This window comes from Zalophus californianus, chromosome 2 (assembly GCF_009762305.2).
Source record: "Zalophus californianus isolate mZalCal1 chromosome 2, mZalCal1.pri.v2, whole genome shotgun sequence".
Taxonomy (NCBI): Eukaryota; Metazoa; Chordata; class Mammalia; order Carnivora; family Otariidae; genus Zalophus; species Zalophus californianus.
In genome coordinates this window covers 19,969,071-19,991,264 of record NC_045596.1, presented here as the reverse complement: position 1 = coordinate 19,991,264, position 22,194 = coordinate 19,969,071, and the positions used below count along the sequence as shown (strand labels likewise).

General features: G+C 44.6%; 1 protein-coding gene across 1 annotated transcript in view; it reads left to right on the top strand.

Annotated features, from left to right (window-relative positions):
* CCDC149 (coiled-coil domain containing 149) overlaps positions 1-22,194 on the top strand; it is a 101,486-nt gene that overhangs the window by 32,210 nt on the left and 47,082 nt on the right. Inside the window, 3 exon segments of the mRNA XM_027597576.2 lie at positions 1,447-1,608; positions 3,561-3,599; positions 19,492-19,599. Of these exon segments, the coding sequence (XP_027453377.2) occupies positions 1,447-1,608; positions 3,561-3,599; positions 19,492-19,599 (309 nt within the window).

The window sequence follows — 22,194 nt, the reverse complement described above, 5'->3', positions numbered from 1 at the left end:
CCATGAAGACGATGTCAAAGTCTTAAAAATCCAGGACGTTTTAAGGCAGGATTCCAACCTCATTACTGCCAGGAATAAGATTCACCCAAGGTGGAATTGTCCTCTCTTAGAACTCAAATCTGTCTCAGAATGGCTTTTCTTTCCCCTTTGTTTTTGAAGCTAAGTAATTACTTTTTTTTTTTAAGGAAAAAAAATTGTGCTAATGCACAAAACTCTTTTTCCTCTTTTATTTATTTGAAATTGAACTTAACAAAGTCAGTTCCAAGCAAGCACTATATATGAGTAATGCTTTTTGTCCAATAAAAGCATTGACTTCAATGGTATGGGAGCGCTGATTCCCTCTCTGCTTTGTGTGAGTGTCCATAATGACAAAGTGCTCACGTCAGCGTGTATAATGAAACTATAAATTGTTTTCATGAATGCTCTGAATTTGGTCTTTTATGGGGCAAATTCAAAAGGTATTTAATGCCACATTTCACATACGTGAATAACCCCAGACGGCGCAGTACGTCCCCTAAAAGTAAAGAGTTCCAGTCAGGCTCACACTGGCCCATGTGGTGGGTGATTATCAGGTGAGGGTGGTTCATGGTCAGTGTGAGGGGTGGGGGATGGGGAGAAGGAGGGACAAAGAAATCCTGTCTCTCTGAGGAAGAGTTCCAGCCAAGTACTCCCAACTGTTTGGGGGCAATCAAAGTGTGGCTGAACAGAGTTGGTCCCTGGGTAGTGGGTGCCTGCATTGGAATTATGAACGTTGTACACATCTTGGTGGAGGTAGTGAGCAAACATTCTCAGGTGAGAAAATGTCTGCTGGGTTGAACGGGCAAGTGAAATCTACTGCAGTGATTTATAGTTCAATTAAGTCATTTCTAATAACACTTTTTGTATTTCTTTATTATAGTATAGCCATATGGGTTTCTTCTAGAAAATTTAGAAAACATGGAAAAGCACAAAGAATAAAATTGTAAAAAACAGGTGTCAAGAGTTGTTACCAATATTTTTACAAAATTTGTATTGAATAATCTTTCTGTGTATATCATTTCATTGGATTTTAATAAAATTTTACATAATCTTACTGAATATATAAATCCTTTTAAAACAAAATTTGGGTCCAGCTATCTATCTATCCGTGTAACTTAAAAAATTTTGCTTTTTTACTTATATGTCAGTTAAATTATTTTGTCCGTTTATGCCAGTTTGCTGAAGTTCATGAACACCCAAGGTTTTGGTTCGGTGGTGAGGGGCGTACATCTGGTACTGTAGCAGTCTGCATAGTGTATGCTTACTGCGTAAGTCATTTACTGACCAATGTCTCTGGGTATATGTTCTCTAAAAACAAAAAACTCCACAAAACAAAACCAACTGGGCAGGATGCGTGACACACAGGGTGTGTTAAACGGAGGTCTATTGACGTTTTTGACCAGCTGCTTGGATTTGTTTGTTTTGCAGTACCTGGTGTGTAAAAGAAAGCTGGAGAGTAAAAAGGAAGCCCTGCTGATCCTCTCCAAGGAGCTGGACACATGCCAGCAAGAAAGGGACCAGTACAAACTCATGGCCAATCAGCTTCGAGAGCGCCACCAGTCCCTGAAGAAGAAGTACCGGGAGCTGATAGTACGTCTTACATCACGGCAACGTTCTTGTGCCCTCATTAAGATAGAAAGTGGGTTACGCTGGAATTAAAATTTAGAAAGAAAAAAAAAAGTGAGGATTTTAACATGCCAGTTCTTAAAAAAAAAAGGATCGCATTCAAACAGTTCCCAAAGTGGAAAAATGAAGAAGCGCAAGTTGTCACCCCTATTTCCTCCACAACCCAGCCCCAGTCACTGGCTGGTGTGCCTGTGCTTCCAGACTGCTTGCCCCAGCACCTATGGAATATGCACACATACACACATGTTTGTACATGCCTCCTTATTAATTTATTTGTATGGGGCTTTTTTATCATTTTGTTGTTGTTTTGTTTTGTTTCTTTCTTTCTTTTTTTTTTTTTTTTTAAGTAATCTCTACACCCAGGGTAGGTGGGGCTAGAACTCACCACCCGGAGACCAAGAGTTGCATGCTCTACCCACTGAGCCAGCCAGGCGCCCCTGTATGGGGCTTTTTAAAGAGGATTCGTATTATAAATCTGCACTAATCCAGAAGCCACTAGCTACATGTGATTATTTAAATTTCATTTGAAATTAATTAGAATTCAGTAGAATTGAAAACTCTGTTCTTCAGTCTCAGCACATTTCATGGGTTCAATCCCCACAGGTGGCCATTGGCTACCATATAGGATTACGTGGATATAGAAGATTTCCGAGATGGTCGCTGTATTGGACAGTGAGATACAGAGCGTTTCCATCGCTGCAGAGTGCTGTTGGTCAGCACTGTGTCAAGGTTGTTCCAGCACTCACCTTTCGCTCAGTACTTTGTCTGGGTCGTCACTCTAGGCCGTACATACAAATTTAATTCATCTTTAAAAACAGTTGCATAGTAACATTTCCATAATTTCTTTAACCTTTCCCTTATCCCAGGCATTTAGATTCTCTCTGGGTTTTCATGTGGTGAGATTTTTAAGGATACAGATTATACTGAGATGGAGGGTACCAATAGCAGAGCACTATTCTGCATTGTACTTTTTTCTCTCACGGATACGATCTCTGTGTTTGAGCGCCGACCCAACGGCTAACATTTAGCTGTCTGTGCTGGGGTCGTTGAACTGTCCTGGAGCAGAAATAGAATAGGAAGATTCCACAGGTCAAAATAATGTTGACTTACATTCGGGCAGCATCGGAGAGAAGCGTGCTCATTAACTGAGCATTTACACGTTCACCTGAGCTCTTTTTATTCCAGGTGGCACCAGAAGGTGGGGGGGATTGAATCGTTTTAAGACAGAAAGTATGATAGGAGTGCAAGTTCCCAGTTAATTCTCTCTCACTTTGAGCATGTCCTATCCCCTCTTCCTACCGCCCCCAAAATTGTTCAGCCCATAGAGAAAACTCAAGCGTGTGCACGTCCACTATCGTGCCTTTGGTTCTAACTATTTAAAAGAGGGATTCAACTCAAACCAAATGAAATACTGTCTGGTTTGGCTCTGCTCAAAAACAATTTTGATAAATCCAGTTTATTCGTGCATTTACTTGATTCGTATGGTTTTAGAAAGTATATAGGTTTGGTCCTAAGTGGAACTGATTTCTTAGAGGTGTTTCCAAAATAACTGGTTCAGTTTATACCTAATTTTTTTAAGTATATTTGAGGGGCACCCAGGTGGCTCAGTCGATTAAGCATCTGCCTTCAGCTCAGGTCATGATCCCAGGGTCCTGGGATCGAGCCCCATGTCAGGCTTCTGGCTCAGCAGGAAGCCTGCTTCTCCCTCTCCCCACCCCACTCACGCTCTCTCTCTCTCTTTCTCTCAAATAAAAAAAAAAATGTTAAAAAGAAAGTATATTTGAATTTGGTTCAGCACACTCGATTTCAGGGGGCAGGAGTGGGAGGGTCGGAATTTAGTTCAGAGTTTGGTTCAGTTCCTTAAATTTAAGCACGTATTTTTTTTTAAGTAAAGTGTGACATTTGTTTCTTTTTAGGATGGAGATCTGTCACTTCCCCCTGAAAAGAGGAAGCAGGTAAGACTTATTCCTGAAGTTCAGTGACTCTTGGGTTGTTCAAGTTGATACCTTACAATGACTGGAGGAATCAGGGAATCCAAATTGTGTAGAGAACTTCTCTTAGCTTCCCAGAATCCTTTTGTGTTACAGAGTGGGGGAGTGGATGGTAGAGAAATGCTCTCTGAGAAGAAGGGTTGGTGGTGCGGGGCTGGTGTGGAAGGAAACCCAGTGAGGTCCAATGGAGGGGAAGGCGGCACACCAGTTGACAGCATTCCCTTTCTTGTTGGGAATCCTGTCAGGAGCCATGAGTTGGGAGCTCAGGGCTATCACTCTTTAGCATACTGTTATGGATGGATTCTGTTCTCCCATTTAGCCTTTACCACTTCAGGCTTTTAAAACGTCTCACCAGCAAAACTCACATGTTCTTTTCTACTAAAATGGTAGCCAACGTTGTTTATAGGTGAATCCATTTTTTCCCCATAGATTTTAGATACTTGTGTCGTTGAACAAATCCTTATATATTTGTGGATCTGTTTCTGAACTTTCTTTTCTGTTCCATGGAGCTTCCTGTGTAGTCCCGGGGTTGTACCACATTATTCTAATGGTTTTGGCTTTACAATACTTGTGACATATGTTTGGGTAGTCTCCTTCCCTTGCTCTTGCTATTCACGTGTTTCTTATTTGTTACTTTTTCCAGATAAAACTTACAAACATTTTATCAAGCCTTTCTCTTATTCCACCAAAACCAACCAACCAACCTATTGGTATTTTGATTGAAGCTTTGTTAAATTTCTAGATTAATTTGGGGACAGTTAAGATTTTCATAACAGGGTGCCTCGGTGGCTCAGTCGTTAAGCGTCTGCCTTCGGCTCACAAAAACACAAAAACATCTAGCAATTCCAGATTAAGGAGCCCAACGACCACCCAGGTCGTGGTCCCAGGGTCCTGGGATCGAGCCCCGCATCGGGCTCCCTGCTCAGCGGGAAGCCTGCTTCTCCCTCTCCCACTCCCCCTGCTTGTGTTCCCTCTCTTGCTGTCTCTCTCTCTCTCTCTGTCAAATAAATAAATAAAATAATTTAAAAAAAGATTTTCATAACATTATGTTCAGGAATATCATAAATCATATTTCTTTTAATCCGGGTGTGTAATACATATATATGTTGTTGTTTTCCAAATATATCTCTGTCAGACCTTTCCTCAACTTCGTAATTGTTCTCTACTGACATGCCCTGAATTACAGCTTTTTATTTGCTTGAAGGGAGCCCAGATGATGGTGATGTTAATGCTGTGTGTTCCACGTTATGGAGAAGCCTCTACCCCAGAACAGGGCTTCAAAACTGGTAGATGCAAATAAAGATACAGGAATTGCTTTGTCTCTTCATAGCTCTAATGGCTAACTCAACATCCTATTTTTGTTCATTGACGATATACCTGATATCAAACATAAACTCGTTGGGTCCATTTCCTTGAGATTTTTGATACTGAGTAAATAGTATGCCCAAGACACACACACACATACAAACACACACACGGGACTTTTAAACTGCAACGCAACACAGCCCTATGGTTACCCATTTGGTTATTTAGTTTTGCTCATTCTATATTCTCTTCCTATTTTATTTATTTTATAATGCTTGAGGTTTGACCTAAAGTCAAATTTTGCTATGGAGCTAATTTTTTTTAAACAAAATTACAAGGATGTAATTTTATCATGAGTGTCTAAAAATTGGGCTCCTTAATCTGGAATTGCTAGATGTTTTTGTGTTTTTGGTGGCTATGAACAGTCATCTTTGTTGAGGTTTTTGAGTTTGTTAGTATTCATGAAGGGGTTTTACAGTTTAAGTGAATTCATGTACCGTGACTTTATAATAAAAAATTTACATTGACTGAGGAGAATCTGAAGAATTCCAGTAAGTCTGTCAAGCTGCATTCATATAGCTCTGAGAGAACAAGTTCAATGTCCTAAGCGTTGGCTTTTTAGACTTGAATATGGCGTTCAGTTTCTGTCCCTTTGGGATTTGTACGTGGGTGTGACTTTGCCTCTGTATCCTTCCTGCCTGGGTTGGAACCTCTGACTTGCTGCATGAAGTAGGATGTGTTGGGGTACAGGCGACTGAAATTCTAAAGTGTTTAAACAGTAAAGAAATCAATGGCCTTGCAGAACCAGAAGTTCAGAGGTAGTGCTTCCTACTTCTCCATTGTGTGTACTCCTTCTCTCCATTGTGCCGCACTTGGCAACTAAAAACACAGGACACCTGGGGGGGGGGGGCGCCTAGAGGGGCACAGTCTGCCAAGTGTCCAACTCAAGCGTTGGCTCAGGTCATGATCCCAAGGTCATGAGATCGAGCCCGGCGTTTGGGCTCCACGCTGAGCCCCCGTGCTTGTGTGCATGCACACGCTCTCTGTCTCTCTTAAATAAATAAATCTTAAAAAAAATACGGGACGCTTGAGAAATTCGGATTTCAGATAGACAATTAGAACTTTTTTAGTATAAAAGTATGGCCCTTGGGGCACCTGGGTGGCTCAGTCAATTAAACATCTGCCTTTTGATCTCAGCTCAGGTCATGATCATGATCTCAGGTCCTGTGTTCAAGGCCTATGCTGGGCTCTACGCTGGGCATGGAGCTTCCTTAAGAAAAAAAAAAAGTATGACCCATGCAATATTTGGGACAAATTTATGCCAAAACATTTTTCATTGTGTATCTATAATTCAAACTGAACAGGGCAGCCTGTATTTTATCTGACCCACTCTACCACAGTGCCAATTTTAACATCAGCTTTCTCTCTTGAAGAGTAAGAGAACTCTTGAACTTTCTCTTTCTTCTTTGCTTAGAAGAAAGAACTTAGCTTTCTTCTACGGCTGGTTCCCCTAAGCAGGAGAGGCAAAACCCCCAGCCATGAAATGGAAGTGCTCCTCTCCAGTCTAACTGGGCTAATGTAGGACATGCTCCCATTCCTGGTCTACTGACATTCCCCAGAAGAGTGCCATATGTTGATTGGCTTCGATTAATCACCGAGGATAGAAGGGCTGCTAGGAAGCCAGCAGTGACACCCAGTAAACTAATTGTGTGGCCTTGGGAAGGTTCCTTTGGGTGTCTGAGTCTCAGCGGTCTCATCCATAAAATGGGAATAAATATGGTACCCAGCACATAGTAGTGCCGGCAGATTCCTCCCTATGGTGCCTGGCAAAGGGCGAGCACCAGTGGATATGTATCATCCTTTCCTTCTCCTCCTCAGCCCCCTTAATTTTTTTTTTTTAATCAGTTGTATATTTGTGTGTTGAATCTGCCTACCACGGCCCTTGTCAGGACCCTTCTGTTTATAATTGGCAGGTTGAAGTGGCTGGGGCCACAGGGGAGGTTCCTGGCTCATAGGACCTCAGAGGGGTCGGTTGAGCAGTGAGCAGGGAGGCAGAGATGGAGCCAGGGCCTCAGGTATCCCAGCTCCCTCCTCTGCCCTCGGCAGCTGTCATTTTCTTTTTGTGGACTTGCCTTCTCTGTAGGATGGGAAGTGTGACTGTCGATCGCATGAGGACTACAGACTCCACATCTTTGATCTCTAGAAAAAAGTTGCTCCTCGGTCCCAAGTGAGAGCTCCTCTAGGCCAGGCTCAGGCCAGGGGCCCATCTCAGGGTCGGCCAGGCACAACCAGGCATCCTGTAGACACAGGAGGCTTCTACTGTTGTCACATTAAGGCTGGGTAGGCAGTGTCATAACCATCTGCTCTACGCACCTTCTTCAGACAGTCTTGGAATGACCAGTAGTGATGCTGGCAGCCAATGTTTTGGAGTGCCCGCTCTTGCCGTGTGCAGGCCCCGTGCTCAACACTGCACTGTGGATGAGCTCATTTAGTTCTCACACAGCTGTTCGAGGTGGGTACTCCCATTGGTGTCCATCTGACAGATGAGGAAATTGAAGCCTATGGTGGTCAGGGAAATTACCGCAGGGAAATGATATAATTCACTGGGGTGGGAGCCAGAGTTTGAACCCCTGCCATCCACTCAGAGCCCATGCTCGGAGCCACCATGACTCAGCACCTATTTACAGAGCATCTCATGGGTGTCTGTGCTTATGGTCTTAGACAGTAGAGACACCCGTGTGAGAAAAGTCACACCCAAGTCCCCGAGCTTCTGGAACTTGCCTTGTAGGTAGGGCAACCACAGCTGTGTTTCCTCGAGAACGTCTCAGTTTTGTCCTGGCATAATTTGTATTAGTGCTCCTTTTCACTCTCCCAAACCTCTTGGTTTAGATGATAAATAATATAGTCACCTTAATTCTAGTAGAGATGCTATGAACCAACAATAAACAAAATAATTAAAATTTATCGGATGTTAAAGGTCATTGGTGCTATGGAGAGGAAAAACATAGCCCAACGCAAAGGAGAGAATTCTGGCTTAGTAATGGAAGAGATGTCTTGAGAAATAGTGGGGGGAAATAGTTCCAGGATTTGGAAAAGTAAAGAATTTTACCCATTCAAAATATGTTTTTTAAATTTTATTTACCTTTAGTTAGTTTATTTATGGAAGCATGTGACTGCTTTTGGGGGAGTGGTTGTTAAGATGCCTTCTTCATTAGCTCAGTGTGGGGAAGAAAACGCACCAGTAAGTGTTTAGGTACGGGTTGCTGTGAGACTTTGCATTTAGCCAGAAGCAGACAGCTTTGGCACACATGTGACAGGCCTGGGAGGGAGAGGCACAATGATTTTCTTCACTTTTTCGTCTAGCAGGAAGGGGGTAGAAGGATACACTCTGACCCAGAGTCACCCATATTGCATGTTTATCCCAAAGGCAAGACAGTGGGTAAAATATTTACCCCTCCAGCTGCAAAGCAAGTGCTCCTTATTTAAGCAGAAGGCACTGGAAAAAGAACCAGCTGTCAGGTTAACAGATGGGACATGGAAGTCAAAAGACCCACCTATTAGAAAAGCAGAATATGTCACACGGAGCCATCACATTGCCCATCAGCCTTGTGTCTGGATTGGGAAGGAGGAATTTCTATGGCCTCTACTTAACTGCACTCTTCCCCTGTTCGTGTCTCAACTCAGAGGGAGAGATGGCTATGATCGCTGTTTTGGGCGGGATGTTTGTGTCCCCCCAACATTCATATACTGAAACTCTGCTCCCCCAGTGTGATGGTTTTAGAAGGTAGGGCCTCTGAAAGGTGGTTAGGATGAGAAGAGGTCGTGAGAGTGCAGCTGTCGTGAATGGGATTAGTGCCCTTCAGAAGTCACGAGAGAGCTTGCTTTCTCTGCTCTGCTCCCCGCCCCCTGAGGATGCCCCAAGGAGTCACAACTCAAGAGGGCCCTCGCCAGAGCCTGACTGCGTTGGCACCCTGGTCTCAGATTATCAGCCCTTAGAACTCTGAAAAATAATCTTCCACGGTTTATAAGCCCCCCAGACTATGGTATTTTGTCATAGCAGTTTGAGCTGACTACAGATGTATTTGAAGGTTCTTCTCAAATGTAGGTAGAAGCAATACCATGTCCTCAGCCTTGGTCATGCTTTGTGCTTTTCAGAGACCATATATGCATGTGTGTATGGACAAATGTGACCTCCCAACTATCTCTGGAAGTCACGCTGGACAAATTAGGTCTTCCACAAAGTTGCAAGGCAGCATCTCGGCTCGCAGCGGGTGGTAAGAGCCTGGCTTCTGAGGTCTGATAGTACCAATGCGAATTTCACCCTTCCACCTGCCAGTGGGTGATCTCAGGCAAGCTGCCTGCCCTTTCTTAGATTCACATTCCTCCCCTCCAAAATGAACGTAATAATGAGACGTGTTTATAAAGCTCCTCTGAGGAACTGGTATGATAATGCTCATCATGCGCATCACCTGGTACTTGCTGAGTGCTCAGTGAATGTTGGCTGGTTTCTGTTTTTCCCGTGACTTGTCCAAGGTCACACAGCCAGTTCATAGAGCAGGACTAAAATCCAGATCTGCTAACTTGTAGTTCCGTGTTCTCGTTCGGGTTTTTTGTTCTATATTTGACTCTGAGACTGAGTGGGGAGGAAGCATAGTCAACGTTTAACCTAACCCATTTTGGAAGTCCAGAGACAAAATGCTTTGACGTGCTTAGACGTGGTGGAGAGCCAGAAACAGCTAGGATGTTTACCTGGTAAAGGCAGTGTTTTTCCCGTGGCAGCCAAGGGTCTGGTCGTGAATATCTTCCCGCCTCCTTTGTCCCCTCCTCAGACGACAGACCAGAACTTTCATGTTTGTAGTTCTAGAAATACAGTTGTCGAGGCTTTCTTTTAGAACTTAGAATCCCTGGGGCGCCTGGGTTAAGTCGTTAAGCGTCTGCCTTTGGCTCAGGTCATGGTCCCAGGGTCCTGGGATCGAGCCCCGCATCGGGCTCCCTGCTCCGCGGGAAGCCTGCTTCTCCCTCTCCCACTCCCCCTGCTTGTGTTCCCTCTCTCGCTGTGTCTCTCTCTCTGTCAAATAAATAAATAACATCTTAAAAAAAAAAAAAGAACTTAGATTCTCTTTTCAAACAACTCAATTTCCAATGGCAAATCATCCGTTAAGGAAGCTGTGAAGAAATCGTGACAACAGCGATGCACTAATAAGTTCTCATGGGATATTGAAATGAAAACGTCTTCTTGATACTCTAGGCAGACTATACACAGAGCACCTCTTCACACCGCAGGGAGAGATCACCAGAAGATCTCAAGCAACCCTTTCAATATTTTTCTTTTGTTAAACAAAGCTGTTCCTCCAAAGGAGATAAAGGGAATTTAAATTATCTTGGGTGAATGTTCTTAGAAGATGGGACTCTTTGGGGTCACAGCAGCATATTCTCCCCATTCAAAATCCTCCCTGAGTCAACAATCAAATGCATCTTTGTCGTCTCCCGTTTTGATTTCAAGCCGACATACCACAGGAGGTATTCCTCCTGGTTTAAGAGGCAGCCTTCACTTCCTTGCCTTGAAAAGTGATGGCTTATTTAGATGGTGACATGTGCCAGAATGCCGAGCCTGGAGAAATCGGATTATAGAGTGGCCCTCTGTAGGATGGGACGGAGCCTTTTACTTCAGTAGAAAAGTCTTCTTGGTCAATCTTATTTTCCTCCGCCGGTGACTGCAAATCAGAGCAACTCTGTATGTGCGTCCTGGGTTTGATGCTCACAACCTAAAACTTCCTTCAAAGATCTCAAGTGCTTTGAGATGTTTCTTTTCATGACTCTCTGAACAGTACAGCTTTCCTGTTCCACCAGGGAAGTTGGGAAGAAATCCAGGCCCAGCTTGCAGGAGCCCTCCCAAATCTTAGTAACTGTGACTTCATTCTGAGTACTGGAGCATCTTGCTATATCAGCTCTGTGGATCCTTGCAGGGAGTTTGGGAGGAAGGTGAGAGCGCCCCCCAATTTATAGATGAGGATGTTTAGGCTCGAGTAATCTAGAGACCTTGAGAGGAGGCAGATGTAGAATCATAATGGCCAAGATGAAGCAAGCCTTCAAGTCAACAGCAACCTCCCAAAGCTACGGACGAGTGTTTGCCTATGGGCCCGGAAATGCATTCATTTGCAAGCGTGTGTTTTGAGATTATGAGGTGGGAGTAGGCTGCTGAAGGCTCCTTGCACCGTCGAAAAATATGTATGGAATGAGCTCTGGGTGGTTGTTTCTATGTAAATAGGAAAACTGTCACTGTAGCGGAGGCCATCCCTTTGGCAGTTGCTATAAATAGGGGGCCCTTGCTCAGCAAAGCAAGTCTCCGTCTATTACTATTAACATGGGAGTCGCCATAGACCAAAGCAGCGGAGTCGAAATTGCAATTAAATCTGCTATCAATCACTCTGTTCAAGTATACTTGTTGTCTCATCAAATATTTTTTAAAATATATTCTTATATAATCTAGTACTTTGCCCTATCGAAGGTATGGCTTCAAGGAGTCCACAGCATCAATTTTTTTAAAGATTTTATTTACTTATTTGAGAGAGAGACAGAGAGCAATAGAGAGCATGTATGTGAGAGAGAGAGAGAGAGAGCGCGCGCACAAGCAGTGGGGAGGGGCAGAGGAAGAGGGAGAAGCAGACTCCCTGCTCAGTCCCAGCCCAGGACCCTGGGATCACGACGGAACTAAAGGCAGACGCTTAACCAACTGAGCCACCCAGGTGCCCCAACACACCATCAAACTTTTTAGCACCTCGTCCAGCAGCATAGTTTCTAAGTCTGATCTCTGTCTCTTGCCCCCTCACCCTCTCTTTTCCTTACTGTTCTTGAGGAAGTATGTAGGTCAAGGTTTTACCTGTCTCTCTGTCTCTTATTTACCTTTTTTCCCTCCCACGTTTGATGTCTTATGTCAGCAAATTGAGAAGTTACAGGACTTTCTGGTACACATCATTTTTACATTGTGATGTAGACTGACTTTTCCGTGGCTAGGTTACTGCAACGATATGTATCGAATAAATTACAGAGGTTCAGGATGACACGAGGGATCGTCCCTGGAGTGTTGCCCCCGCCCCCTGGTTGCTGGTCTGAATTATTTAAGGACTCAGGTGGAAATATGTGGCCCGCCCCTTTTTCTACTCTTCCTGGTATCTGGGCTAGCGCAAGGATGGAAGGTGAATCTTAAACTTTTCATCTCTTTCTTTTATTTCGTGTTGTTGTTGTTGTTTCACTCTATACTCTTAGGTTCAGTCAACAGGGGCCTGCCAGTTTAACAAAAGACAGAAGGAAAAGCATACAATTTTATGGCTATTTTATGTGTATGGGAGTTCACAGAAGAACTGAAACTCCAAGAAGTGGTTGGCTCGGGGGCTTATGTACCGTTTTAATAAAAGAAAAGGGGTTTGGGCTTCAGGGGTTGATCAGGTATGGGAAAGTGACTAGGAAATGTTCAAGGAAATTAATGGAAGCTAAGTAAGTAAGTATTTTAGTAAGCCTTGTTTATGCAGACTTCTTGGGGTGCCCCGAGTGGCTGTCCGGTGATGGGTTGCTTTCTTCTTCCTGGTATGGGAGAGGGCGGGACACCTTCACAAAGGGAAACTCACACCCTGTTTTTAGGCACAAATGGGGAGGAGGGAAGGGAACTCTTTGTATCTGTTGATTCTCAATTGCCTGCCGCTCAAAATATCCTTATGGCAAAGTGGAATATTTTGGAGTGGCAGATCCTGATCCCCTTCATGTCCGTCTTTACTTTTCCTACTTCAGGGAGAAAAATGGTATATCGTGGATCATTTTCTCCCCATCTGAAGGATTCAGGGCTGTTTCTTATCGCTAGTGTCCTGAAACCCCTTCCTTGTGAGCCAATGTTGATTACTTGATCACTGAAAACAAGAGTCCTGGGGCGCCTGGGTGGCTCAGTCGGTTAAGCGTCTGCCTTCAGCTTGGGTCATGATCCCGGGGTCCTGGACTGAGCCCCACGTCGGGCTCCCTGCTCCGCGGGGAGCCTGCTTCCCTCTCGCTCCCTCTGTGATCTTGCTCACTCTTGCTCTCTCTCAAATAAATAAAAATTAAAAAAAAAATCTTAAAAAACAAATGAAAACAAGAGTCCTTAACAGTGATGATTGTCACTGCCAAATGTGATATATCATTTATTTTTTTTAGTCTCCCTGTCATCACTTCTTATAAGTTTAAAAAGTGTATTGCATCTAGAATGTAAACTGTTCTGACATATTTAATGGCACTTAAAAGGGAATCAAAACCCAGTGGTAGAGGTAAGAGCTAGAGCCAAGAAACAGCCCTGAATCCTTCAGATGGGGAGAAAATGATCCACGATATACCATTTTTCTCCCTGAAGTAGGAAAAGTAAAGATGGACATGAAGGGGATCAGGATCTGCCACTCCAAAATATTCCACTTTGCCATAAGGATATTTTGAGCGGCAGGCAATTGAGAATCAACAGATACAAAGAGTTCCCTTCCCTCCTCCCCACTTGTGCCTAAAAACAGGGAGTAAGTTTCCCTTTGTGAAGGTGTCCCGCCCTCTCCCATACCAGGAAGAAGAAAGCAACCCATCCCCAGGGAGCCACTCGGGGCACCCCAAGAAGTCTGCATAAACAAGGCTTACTAAAATACCCCTTAGCTTCCATTAATTTCCTTGAGCATTTCCTAGTCACTTTCCCATACCTGATCAACCCTTGAAGCCCAAACCCCTTTTCTAGGATGCAGTGGGCCTGGAAGAAAGTTGGAAGAACGGCTCTCCGGGCCGACGTGACTACCTGCCTTTAGTGAGAAAGTCTGCCCCTAAAAGGAGGAAAGGTTGGGGTGACAGCCCCACTGCTCTCTCACCCTCCAGATCTTTGTCTCCACAGTAACTGTCAGGATGTGTGGCCTTCATCTTTGTGCAGAGAGAATTGCTGGGGCCCGCATGGTGCCCACACCAAGGGCTGGTCCGGCAGCATGCCTCTGCAGACATCACTGGTAATTGGGGATTGCGTTGTTCCTCGACGTGTGTCTGAACCCTTTCAGCCCTGGATGTCCCAGCCACGTTCCCATCCCGTCTCGCTCACCTCTCTTCCCCATCACGATGTTAGTGAACTTGCAGCTGGAAAGAGTCAGTGCGGTATATGGGTCCTATGATAAACGCCACTGTATTCATTCCCCTGTTAACAGAGCTAAAATGGCATCCTTTCACGTTGGCCCCGGCTAGATCTGAATATTTAAAAGAGGCTTCTTTCTAAACCTTTTTACGGTTTGCTGTTTGTGCTACCTCCTGCCCCAGAGATTTAGAGGAAAGATCTCTCAGTTTGGTTTTCCTTCCCTGCAAAAGCCTTCCCAGGGTTAGGCGGTCTGCCACTTTTTCTTTGACATTTCCTTTACATAGTGCTGCTCTAGCCAACTGATGGTCACAGAGTCCTTCTCAATAACACGGAGACAAAACACTCTGCATAGCTGATAAATTATAAGCAGGTGCCACGCGTTAGCTTGATGGATTGTTAGAGTGAGCGTGTGTGAGTCATGGGTGTTATTTTTGGTCAAAAGAATCGTGTGAACTTTTCTCCTCTACTTTGAGTGCTTCGAAATGGACTACTTTTCTTTCTTTTCTTTTTTTCTTTTTTTTCCCCCCCTCTTTAAGGTATATGTCAAGGAATTAGGTGCCCTATCAGAGCAGTCATTTTCCAGTTCCTGAAGTTGTTTTGGAGTTGAGGAGGCAGAAGGACTGAAAAGACTGAATAGAAAAGAAATGGGTGTTGACAAGTAACCCAGCCTGGGAAATGTGAAATTACAGCCACCGGCTTTGAAGCAGGGTGCCTCCCCCACCCGACCCTACCGCGGGGGTCAGTTTCAAAGCCGGGGTAGATTTCCTAGAGCCCAGCGTGGAGGCTCTGTGCTCCTAATTGACCACCATTCTGCGGCTAGTATACAAATGCCTGGCTTTATTTTGGTAGAATTCTTTTCAGCCAGCTGCCGAGTAAATAATGGTTGGCAGTCACATCACTGGCTCCAGAAATCGTTGTTTTCTGGAGCAGCTCTGTCCTCTGCTTCACGTAGCACTGGAACCTTTGATGTGTATACCGGGTACCTGCCCTGTGCTAATAGCCAAGTACCTGGGAGCCCGTTGAGCTTGGTGCTTTTCAAAGCAAGGCTCAAGGACCATGCTGGGGGGGCAGGCTACTGGCTTCTGGTCCATGATAAACACAGAAATTGAGGAAGTGTTCAGAAACATCTGTGGCAATTTGACAGCATGATTTTATGTCTGTTGACTCTACCAAACACTTGGGGTTTTTATCCTGATGTCACTTTAAATTCATTTTTTTAAAGATTGTATTTATTTACTGAGAGAGAGAGAGAGAGAACGCAGAAGAGAGGGAGAATGAGAAGCAGACTCCTTGCTGAGCAGGGAACCCAACATGGGACTCGATGCCAGGACCCTGGGATCATGACCCGAGCCAAAGGCAGATGCTTAACCGACTGAGCCACCCAGGCGCCCAAATTCATTTTTCTAGAAATTGATTTTTATTGTATTTTACAAAAGTTCTACTCTGTGCTGGGTGGGATGTAGAAAACCAGCCCTTCCCCACTGACAGATCAAGTTGTACTTATTTAGCTACTACTTGAGGCTGGTGAGTGAACATCAGGTCTTCCCACTACCTGAGGGGCTCAAGCCACTGTTGATTCAAAGAGGAAAGATTGGGGTTCCTGGGTGGCTCAGTCGGTTAAGCGTCTGCCTTCGGCTCAAATCATGATCCTGGGGTCCTGGGAGCAAGCCCCGCGTCAGGCTCCCTGCTCAGCCGGGAGCCTGCTTCTCCCTCCCTCTCTCCCTGCTCGTGCTCTCTCTCTCTCTCAAATAAATAAATAAAATCTTAAAAACAGCCAAAAAACAAAAAGGAAAGACTAAGGACATTGCAGGTATTTCGGGGAGGGGTGTCTTCTATTAAGTTTCCACTGGTACTGTTTTTAAAATTTTAATTTTAATTCCAGTATAGTTTACATGCAGTGTTATATTAGTTTCAGTGTATAGTAATGATTCCACAACTCTATACAGTACTCCGCGCTGGTCACGACAAGCGTGCTCTTGATCCCCTTCACTGTCACTCTTACAAGCGTTTGTTCCTGAGCACCCCTTCCACTGGTTAGGAAGAGGCAGGTGCCGTGAAGCAGAATTTGTCTGTGTCTCCTGCAGAGGGGTGCTGAACTGCTGCTTCCCCGCCCCTCCGTGGGGCCAGTCCCTCTGGTCTGTGAAGGAGGGATTATGCTTGCTGAGCCAATGTCTGGGAAATGTTCTGGGGTTCCGTGGAGAGAAAGCAGAGGCAGCCCACTTGGGCTACCATGTGCTAAGGAAGGAGAGCTGCAGATGGAGGGGAGGAACTGGGAAAGCGAAGACAAGAGTTGAATTATCACTGCACTTCGGTCCCTGGGGTCGGCCTGCTCTTGTGTCCTTGAACTGCTCTCCAGAATGGAAATCGGGAATTGTGTGATGTGATGGGAGAGGCAGCGAGGGAAGCTGGGTGCCTTTTCCCCTATCTGGAACTTGCCCCCCTCCCATCCACAAGGCTCATGCTGGCTCTCTCTGCTTTTTTAAATCTTGGTTTAAATGTGGTCCTTTCCTTGGACACACTCTGTTCCCTTTGCCCACTTCATTTTTCTCATCATCCAACCACTGGGTCATTCTATATTTTATGGCAACATAATGTAACTAATGTAATATCATCTATTCAAATGTGAGTTTACAAGGGCAAGGCATTTTGTCTGTATTGCTCACTGCTGTATCTCCAGAGTCTAAAACAGTGCCTGGAACATGGTAGGTGCTCAATAAACATTTGTTGTATAAGCGAACAGATGAGTAAGGAACAGTGAAGGGGCAGGATCACTAAAGAGCCAATTGTGTCCAAGGAGGCATTTGGCCATGTCTACCCAGCTGTTCGCTGAGTGGTTGAGTTGGGGCCACTGGAAGGACACAGTCAAGAGGAGCTAACCAACCCTTAAACCAGCACCTACTGTATACCAAGCACTGTGGTAGGTGTCCTATGTTCATTCATTATTCAGTTTGGGTATCACATCACCACACGAGGTACATGTGGTTAGCCACATTTATGGATGGGGACACTCAGGAGGTTGAGGAATTCACCCATGGTCACCCAGCCCTGTAAGTGGCAGAACTGGGATCCAGCTTAATTGATCTGATTTCCTTTTTTAAGTGTAAGATGGGAATTAATTTTCTGCATCCTTCACCAAATTTTATCTGATAAGAACAGAAATCTGGGAAAATCAGAATACAACTATTCTAAAATATGAACCTTGCACATACGAGGTTGAAAATTAGATTGCATTGTTGAGTAATACGGGGCTTGGTTAAATCCAGCCAGTGGGGATGGGTCAGGTTCCCACACAAGACTCTGTGCCCAGCACTGGCTTCAGTGTTGGTACATATTGTTAATATTCCATATTCTTCCCTAGGCTGAGACCATAACCTCCAGACTCAGCATATTGTCTCTCATTTAGAAAATATTTATGGAGCATCTACTAGGTGCTTGGGGCAGATCCATAGAGAGAACAAAGTTCTTTGCCCTTCATGGAACTTCTATTTTTGTAGAGAGAGGGAGGCAGGAAATAAGTAATAAGCAGTAGGCCATGAAATAAATTACATGGTATCTTAAAAGGTGGCATGGGCTACAAAAGAAAAAAAAATTGGGAAGGGGCTTGGAAGATCAGGGTGGAGGTGAGCAGGTTGTAGTGTTAGCTCGAGTGGTCCAGGTGGGCCCTGTTGAGACTGTGGCTTTTGCACAAAGGCCTGAAGAAGGTAAGAGGGAGAGGGAGCCAAGAGGTATTCTGGAGGGAGAGCATTCCCATGAGAGAGTATAGAACAACAGCACCGGGATGGGAGGATGCTTGGTATGCTTGGGGAACAGCGAGAAAGTAAACTTGGGGGGAGCTGAACTGGAGTAGGGAAGAACCTGAGGCTAGAGACAACCTGATACCCCAACAGATGGGATATGGGAGATGAGACAGAGTGCAGAGTCGGGGATGAGCCAAGCCAAGGTTTAAATTTTTTATTCTTTCACCTTCGTTCTTTTTTTAGTACCTGACATCATTGAGTATTCCCAAAAGTATTAGCATTAAAAAAATTCTTTATTTTTTTTTAAATAGGCTGCACGCCCCATGTGTGGCTTGAACTCATGACCCTGAGATGAAGAGTTGAATGTACTGACTGAGCCAGCCAAGGAGTGCCCCCAAAAGTATGAGCATTGAGGTCTTTGGAGATTTGGCCACTGCACTTAGACTAGTCCCCTAATGCCTCTGGACTTGGGTTTCTTCGGCTATAACATGAAAGGAATCTTCAAGATAATCTTAAAAATCCCCTGTACAACTATTTCCAAATGGTTCCCCAAAGGCCATATTCTCATGGCTTGCTTGCTTCTCTCCCTCCTTCCTTCCTTCATTTATTCATCATGAGTCTTTAAAACATTTGCGGGAACACGAGCCCTTCCTGGAGCAACAGATACACATGCCGAGGAAGGAGAGAAAAGAAGCGCTGCCTTTCTGTAGCTTTCAGTCTTCTCGCTAAGGTTAGAGTAGAAGGCAACTAGCAAGGCAAGACCCAGAGCAAGTGGCAGCTAGCAAAATACAAATAGGGCTGTATGACAAGCAGCCACGTGACCGCGTTTCCGGGCTCAGGGCACCTGTGAAAGGGGTGGGAGCGTGGTAAGAGGTGCTCACATGCTCTGGGAAAGGGGGCTGTGATGGCGGGAGGTGCAGCTGGCTTGAGAGGGGGAGGCTGGTGCATGGAGAGTGGTCCACATGGGCCGGAGGGACCTGGGTCGAGCAGGAGGCACCCCCTACAGAAGCGATGATGTCGTGAAGCCAGGACCAGCGGGTGAATGGTCCTGATACCGGGGGACCAGAGCAGGGAATGAGGAGGTGAAAAAAACCAGCCTAGGAGACTGTTGGATTACCTCTGGACCCTGATTTCTGAAGTGGTGGCTCATTCCTCATCCCCTCTCTGGCTGCCTCATCTCGTGATTGAAATTCTGGGCATTGAGGTAGCAAAGCAAAGCTCACTAAACCAGTTCCATTTGAAGGGGAAGAAAACTAAACGAGGAAATGAAGCTTTTTCCTGTATTCTTGGCTCAAATTTTAGAACTGAACTCTACATCCACTTGTAAGATTTTTAGTGCGGAACCCTTAACATTAGTTTTCTAAAAAGTCAAACACAACTGATGCCTCCGTTACTTGTCTGTGAGCCTAACATTAGTTTTCTAAAAAGTCAAACACAACTGATGCCTCCGTTACTTGTCTGTGAGCCCTTCTGGAAACAAAGAGCATCCCCGTGCTGAGGTTCACAGTCAGCACTGTTCCCCTCCATGCAGTTATCATGGTGTGATTTGCACACTTGCCACGCTCACGTATGCATTGATCTAATGCGCTTTGCGTGGCTCCACTCGGCCTGGACGCCAGCCTCGGAAAGCCTAACAAAGCCCCACATTTATCCGCTCCTGTGTTTCTGATTGTATTCCCTAATATGTTGACATTTCCAGGCTAATCTTGCACAACTACTGAGAGATTCTCAGGACCGAAATAAACATCTGGGAGAAGAAATTAAAGAACTTCAGCAAAGGCTTGCAGAAGTCCAGGGCGACAATAAGGTACTGTGAATATTTAAAGGGAAAAAGCTCTGCTGTGTAATTGTGCGCTTAGAAGTTTAGGTACAGCACATCAGAAAAATGTAATGCCGCATTTGCTGAAAAATTTGTTATAGATTTTTACATTCGCAATGAAAATTCACAGTTTAGCATTTCTTACCTTTATGACATTCCCTTTGTGTGTGCGCGCACGCGTATGTGCATGCTTCTGGGTTGTTCTAAAATATTGCCACAACCCATTGCGGGAGTTTCATTATGTTCAGCTGGGTGGTGAATAACTTTGAGGTTGAGGGCAAAATAAAACCCAAAATGCTATACTTTCCCCCTTCTCTACAAATAATGGATTTGTGGCTCAGATGATTTGGAATTATTCACATTCGGTTTTGAATTTTAAGTAGTCATCCCACTAATTATGTTCACATAACCAATTTATTTTATTGCTAAATTTGGCAATTTGTATGGAACATTGCTCAAAATCCACTGCGTGGTATTAATCAAACTCCCCTGTTGGCAACGTTAATTATAAAATATGAACTCATAAACTCTAAACTAAATGTGTGCTCTCTCTCCCAGCTGAAGCTATGAACAAAAGTACAATTGAGAAAAGGAAGAAAAACTATCAAAGTTTAATTCTGTCCCCCCCCACCAAAAAATTTTCTGTTTTGCCACAATAGATTCATTTTCAACTCCTCACCAGAGGCAGCTTTCCTGACAGAAATGGCCATTGGAGTTTGACTCAAGAAAACTCCATGGCAGGGAGGAGGTCCTTTCTTGGGAAACGTCTTTTAAATGTTACCAAATTTTCTTGACAAATGATGGTGACGTTCACTGTTTCTGGGAGTTGTTGGTTATTGGAGGGTGCCATTTTGAAAGATGCTGGCTCTTTAAAAAATGCACACAAGAGTCTGGGTTATCCAGAGAAGTCTTCCATAACAAAAGATCAGAGAGGATTTTCTGCTACTGCTGGTTTGAGAGGCTCAGTCTGAGGACCAACTGCGAGATCTTCCCTCGTAGCCTCTTCTCCACTTAATCTGCCTTTATATATTTTTTTAAGCCTCTTGGATTTAACATATATTTGAAAAATTAGGCTTGACTGTTTCGGGTCATGAAGTAGGCAGTGGGAGAGAATGCCTAAGAAGGGTTCTAATTAACACTGGACAAGCTAATCAGGCCTCTGGTGTGGTTTTATGCACCATTACAAGGATTTTAAGTTCTGTATCCTAGGTGTTTGGTCCATAATTAAAGGCCAGACCTTCTTAGTCACTTCCTCAAGGTTTTCTAGAGAATAAAATGAGATGTGTGTAGTAGTTTCCTTTAAACCCATAAAAAATACTACAGGAATTTTGGAGATATAATAAATCCACAGAATACTAGAACATTTTGAAGAAGATGTGATTTTTGGATTCATGGTTCTTGATTGACTGATTTTTTTTTCTTATTTCTTTTTTTTCCCCCTCTTAAATGAGCTACCCCCTCCCCAACTTTCCAAAATGTACTCTACCTCATCTTTTGGTCACTTTTAATTTTGTCATCTTTTGGACATGGGGTATATTAGGAATCGTTTGCAACGGATATTTCAAGGAGAGAAAGGGAGGGCGTGTGTGTATGTGAGTGTGTGTGTATGCATGTGTGAGTGTGTGCAGGACTGAGTGTGTGTGTGTGTGTGTGTATGCGTGTGCCGCACTAAGCACAGGTCTGGGGCTCCTTGTGTGTTGGCACAGTCTGAACTTCTTGATTTGTTTGTGCTCTGGGTCTTTACTCCAATAGCTGGACACATTTATCAAACTTTGTTTTCTTGCCCAAGGTTTAGAATTTAGTGACTCATATTCATGGTCTGTGAAGTAATTCGCCCGCCAAAAGGTACGGGGAAGATGTTATAATGTTCAGCAGACACCGCATCTCAGTATCCAGCCTCGCCTCCTCAAAAGAGACCAACTGCAGTGAGCCCCCGAGAATCCAGTTATTCTCGTGTGCGTCTGTGGTTATAGGGCTGATTTACTTCCAGATCCCTGTGAGTCATAGCCACCCTGCCCCCACCCCCGCCCCCGGTCGTCAACATTAGGGCCAGCTTACTCATTTGATAATGACACCAGGCATCTTGGGAAACTCAGAGGCCACTGTTCCCTTGATGTGTGGTGAAGAATGGCTTAACCCTTCATTTTTTTTCTTTTATTCATTATGTCACTCGCTGCTCCAACACTTCTAACACCTTCCAAATCCATCCTAACCTCCTTGCCATGGTGGGCTAGGCCCTCCAGTATCTGGCCCCTTACTGATTTCTCTAGCCATGTCTCTTGCCACTAGTCACCTCATGCTTCAGTGCCACAGCACTAATTTCAGCCCTTTCGTGGAGCTCTACTGCCTTGTGCCTCAGGGCCTTTGCACCTGCTGTTGGCTCTGTCTGGGATACTTTTCCCGTTTACTTCTCTCTCCAACTCCTGCTCATCTGGTCTTAGGTCAAATGTAGCCTTCTTCAACTCTTAGGGCAGGTCCTGTGCATGCCCACAATGCTCTGCTCTTTCCCCTCTGCTTACACTTTATGGCACCCTTGCCCCCAAAGAGTAAGCTCTTTGCAGGCAAAATTCCTGACTGGTATAC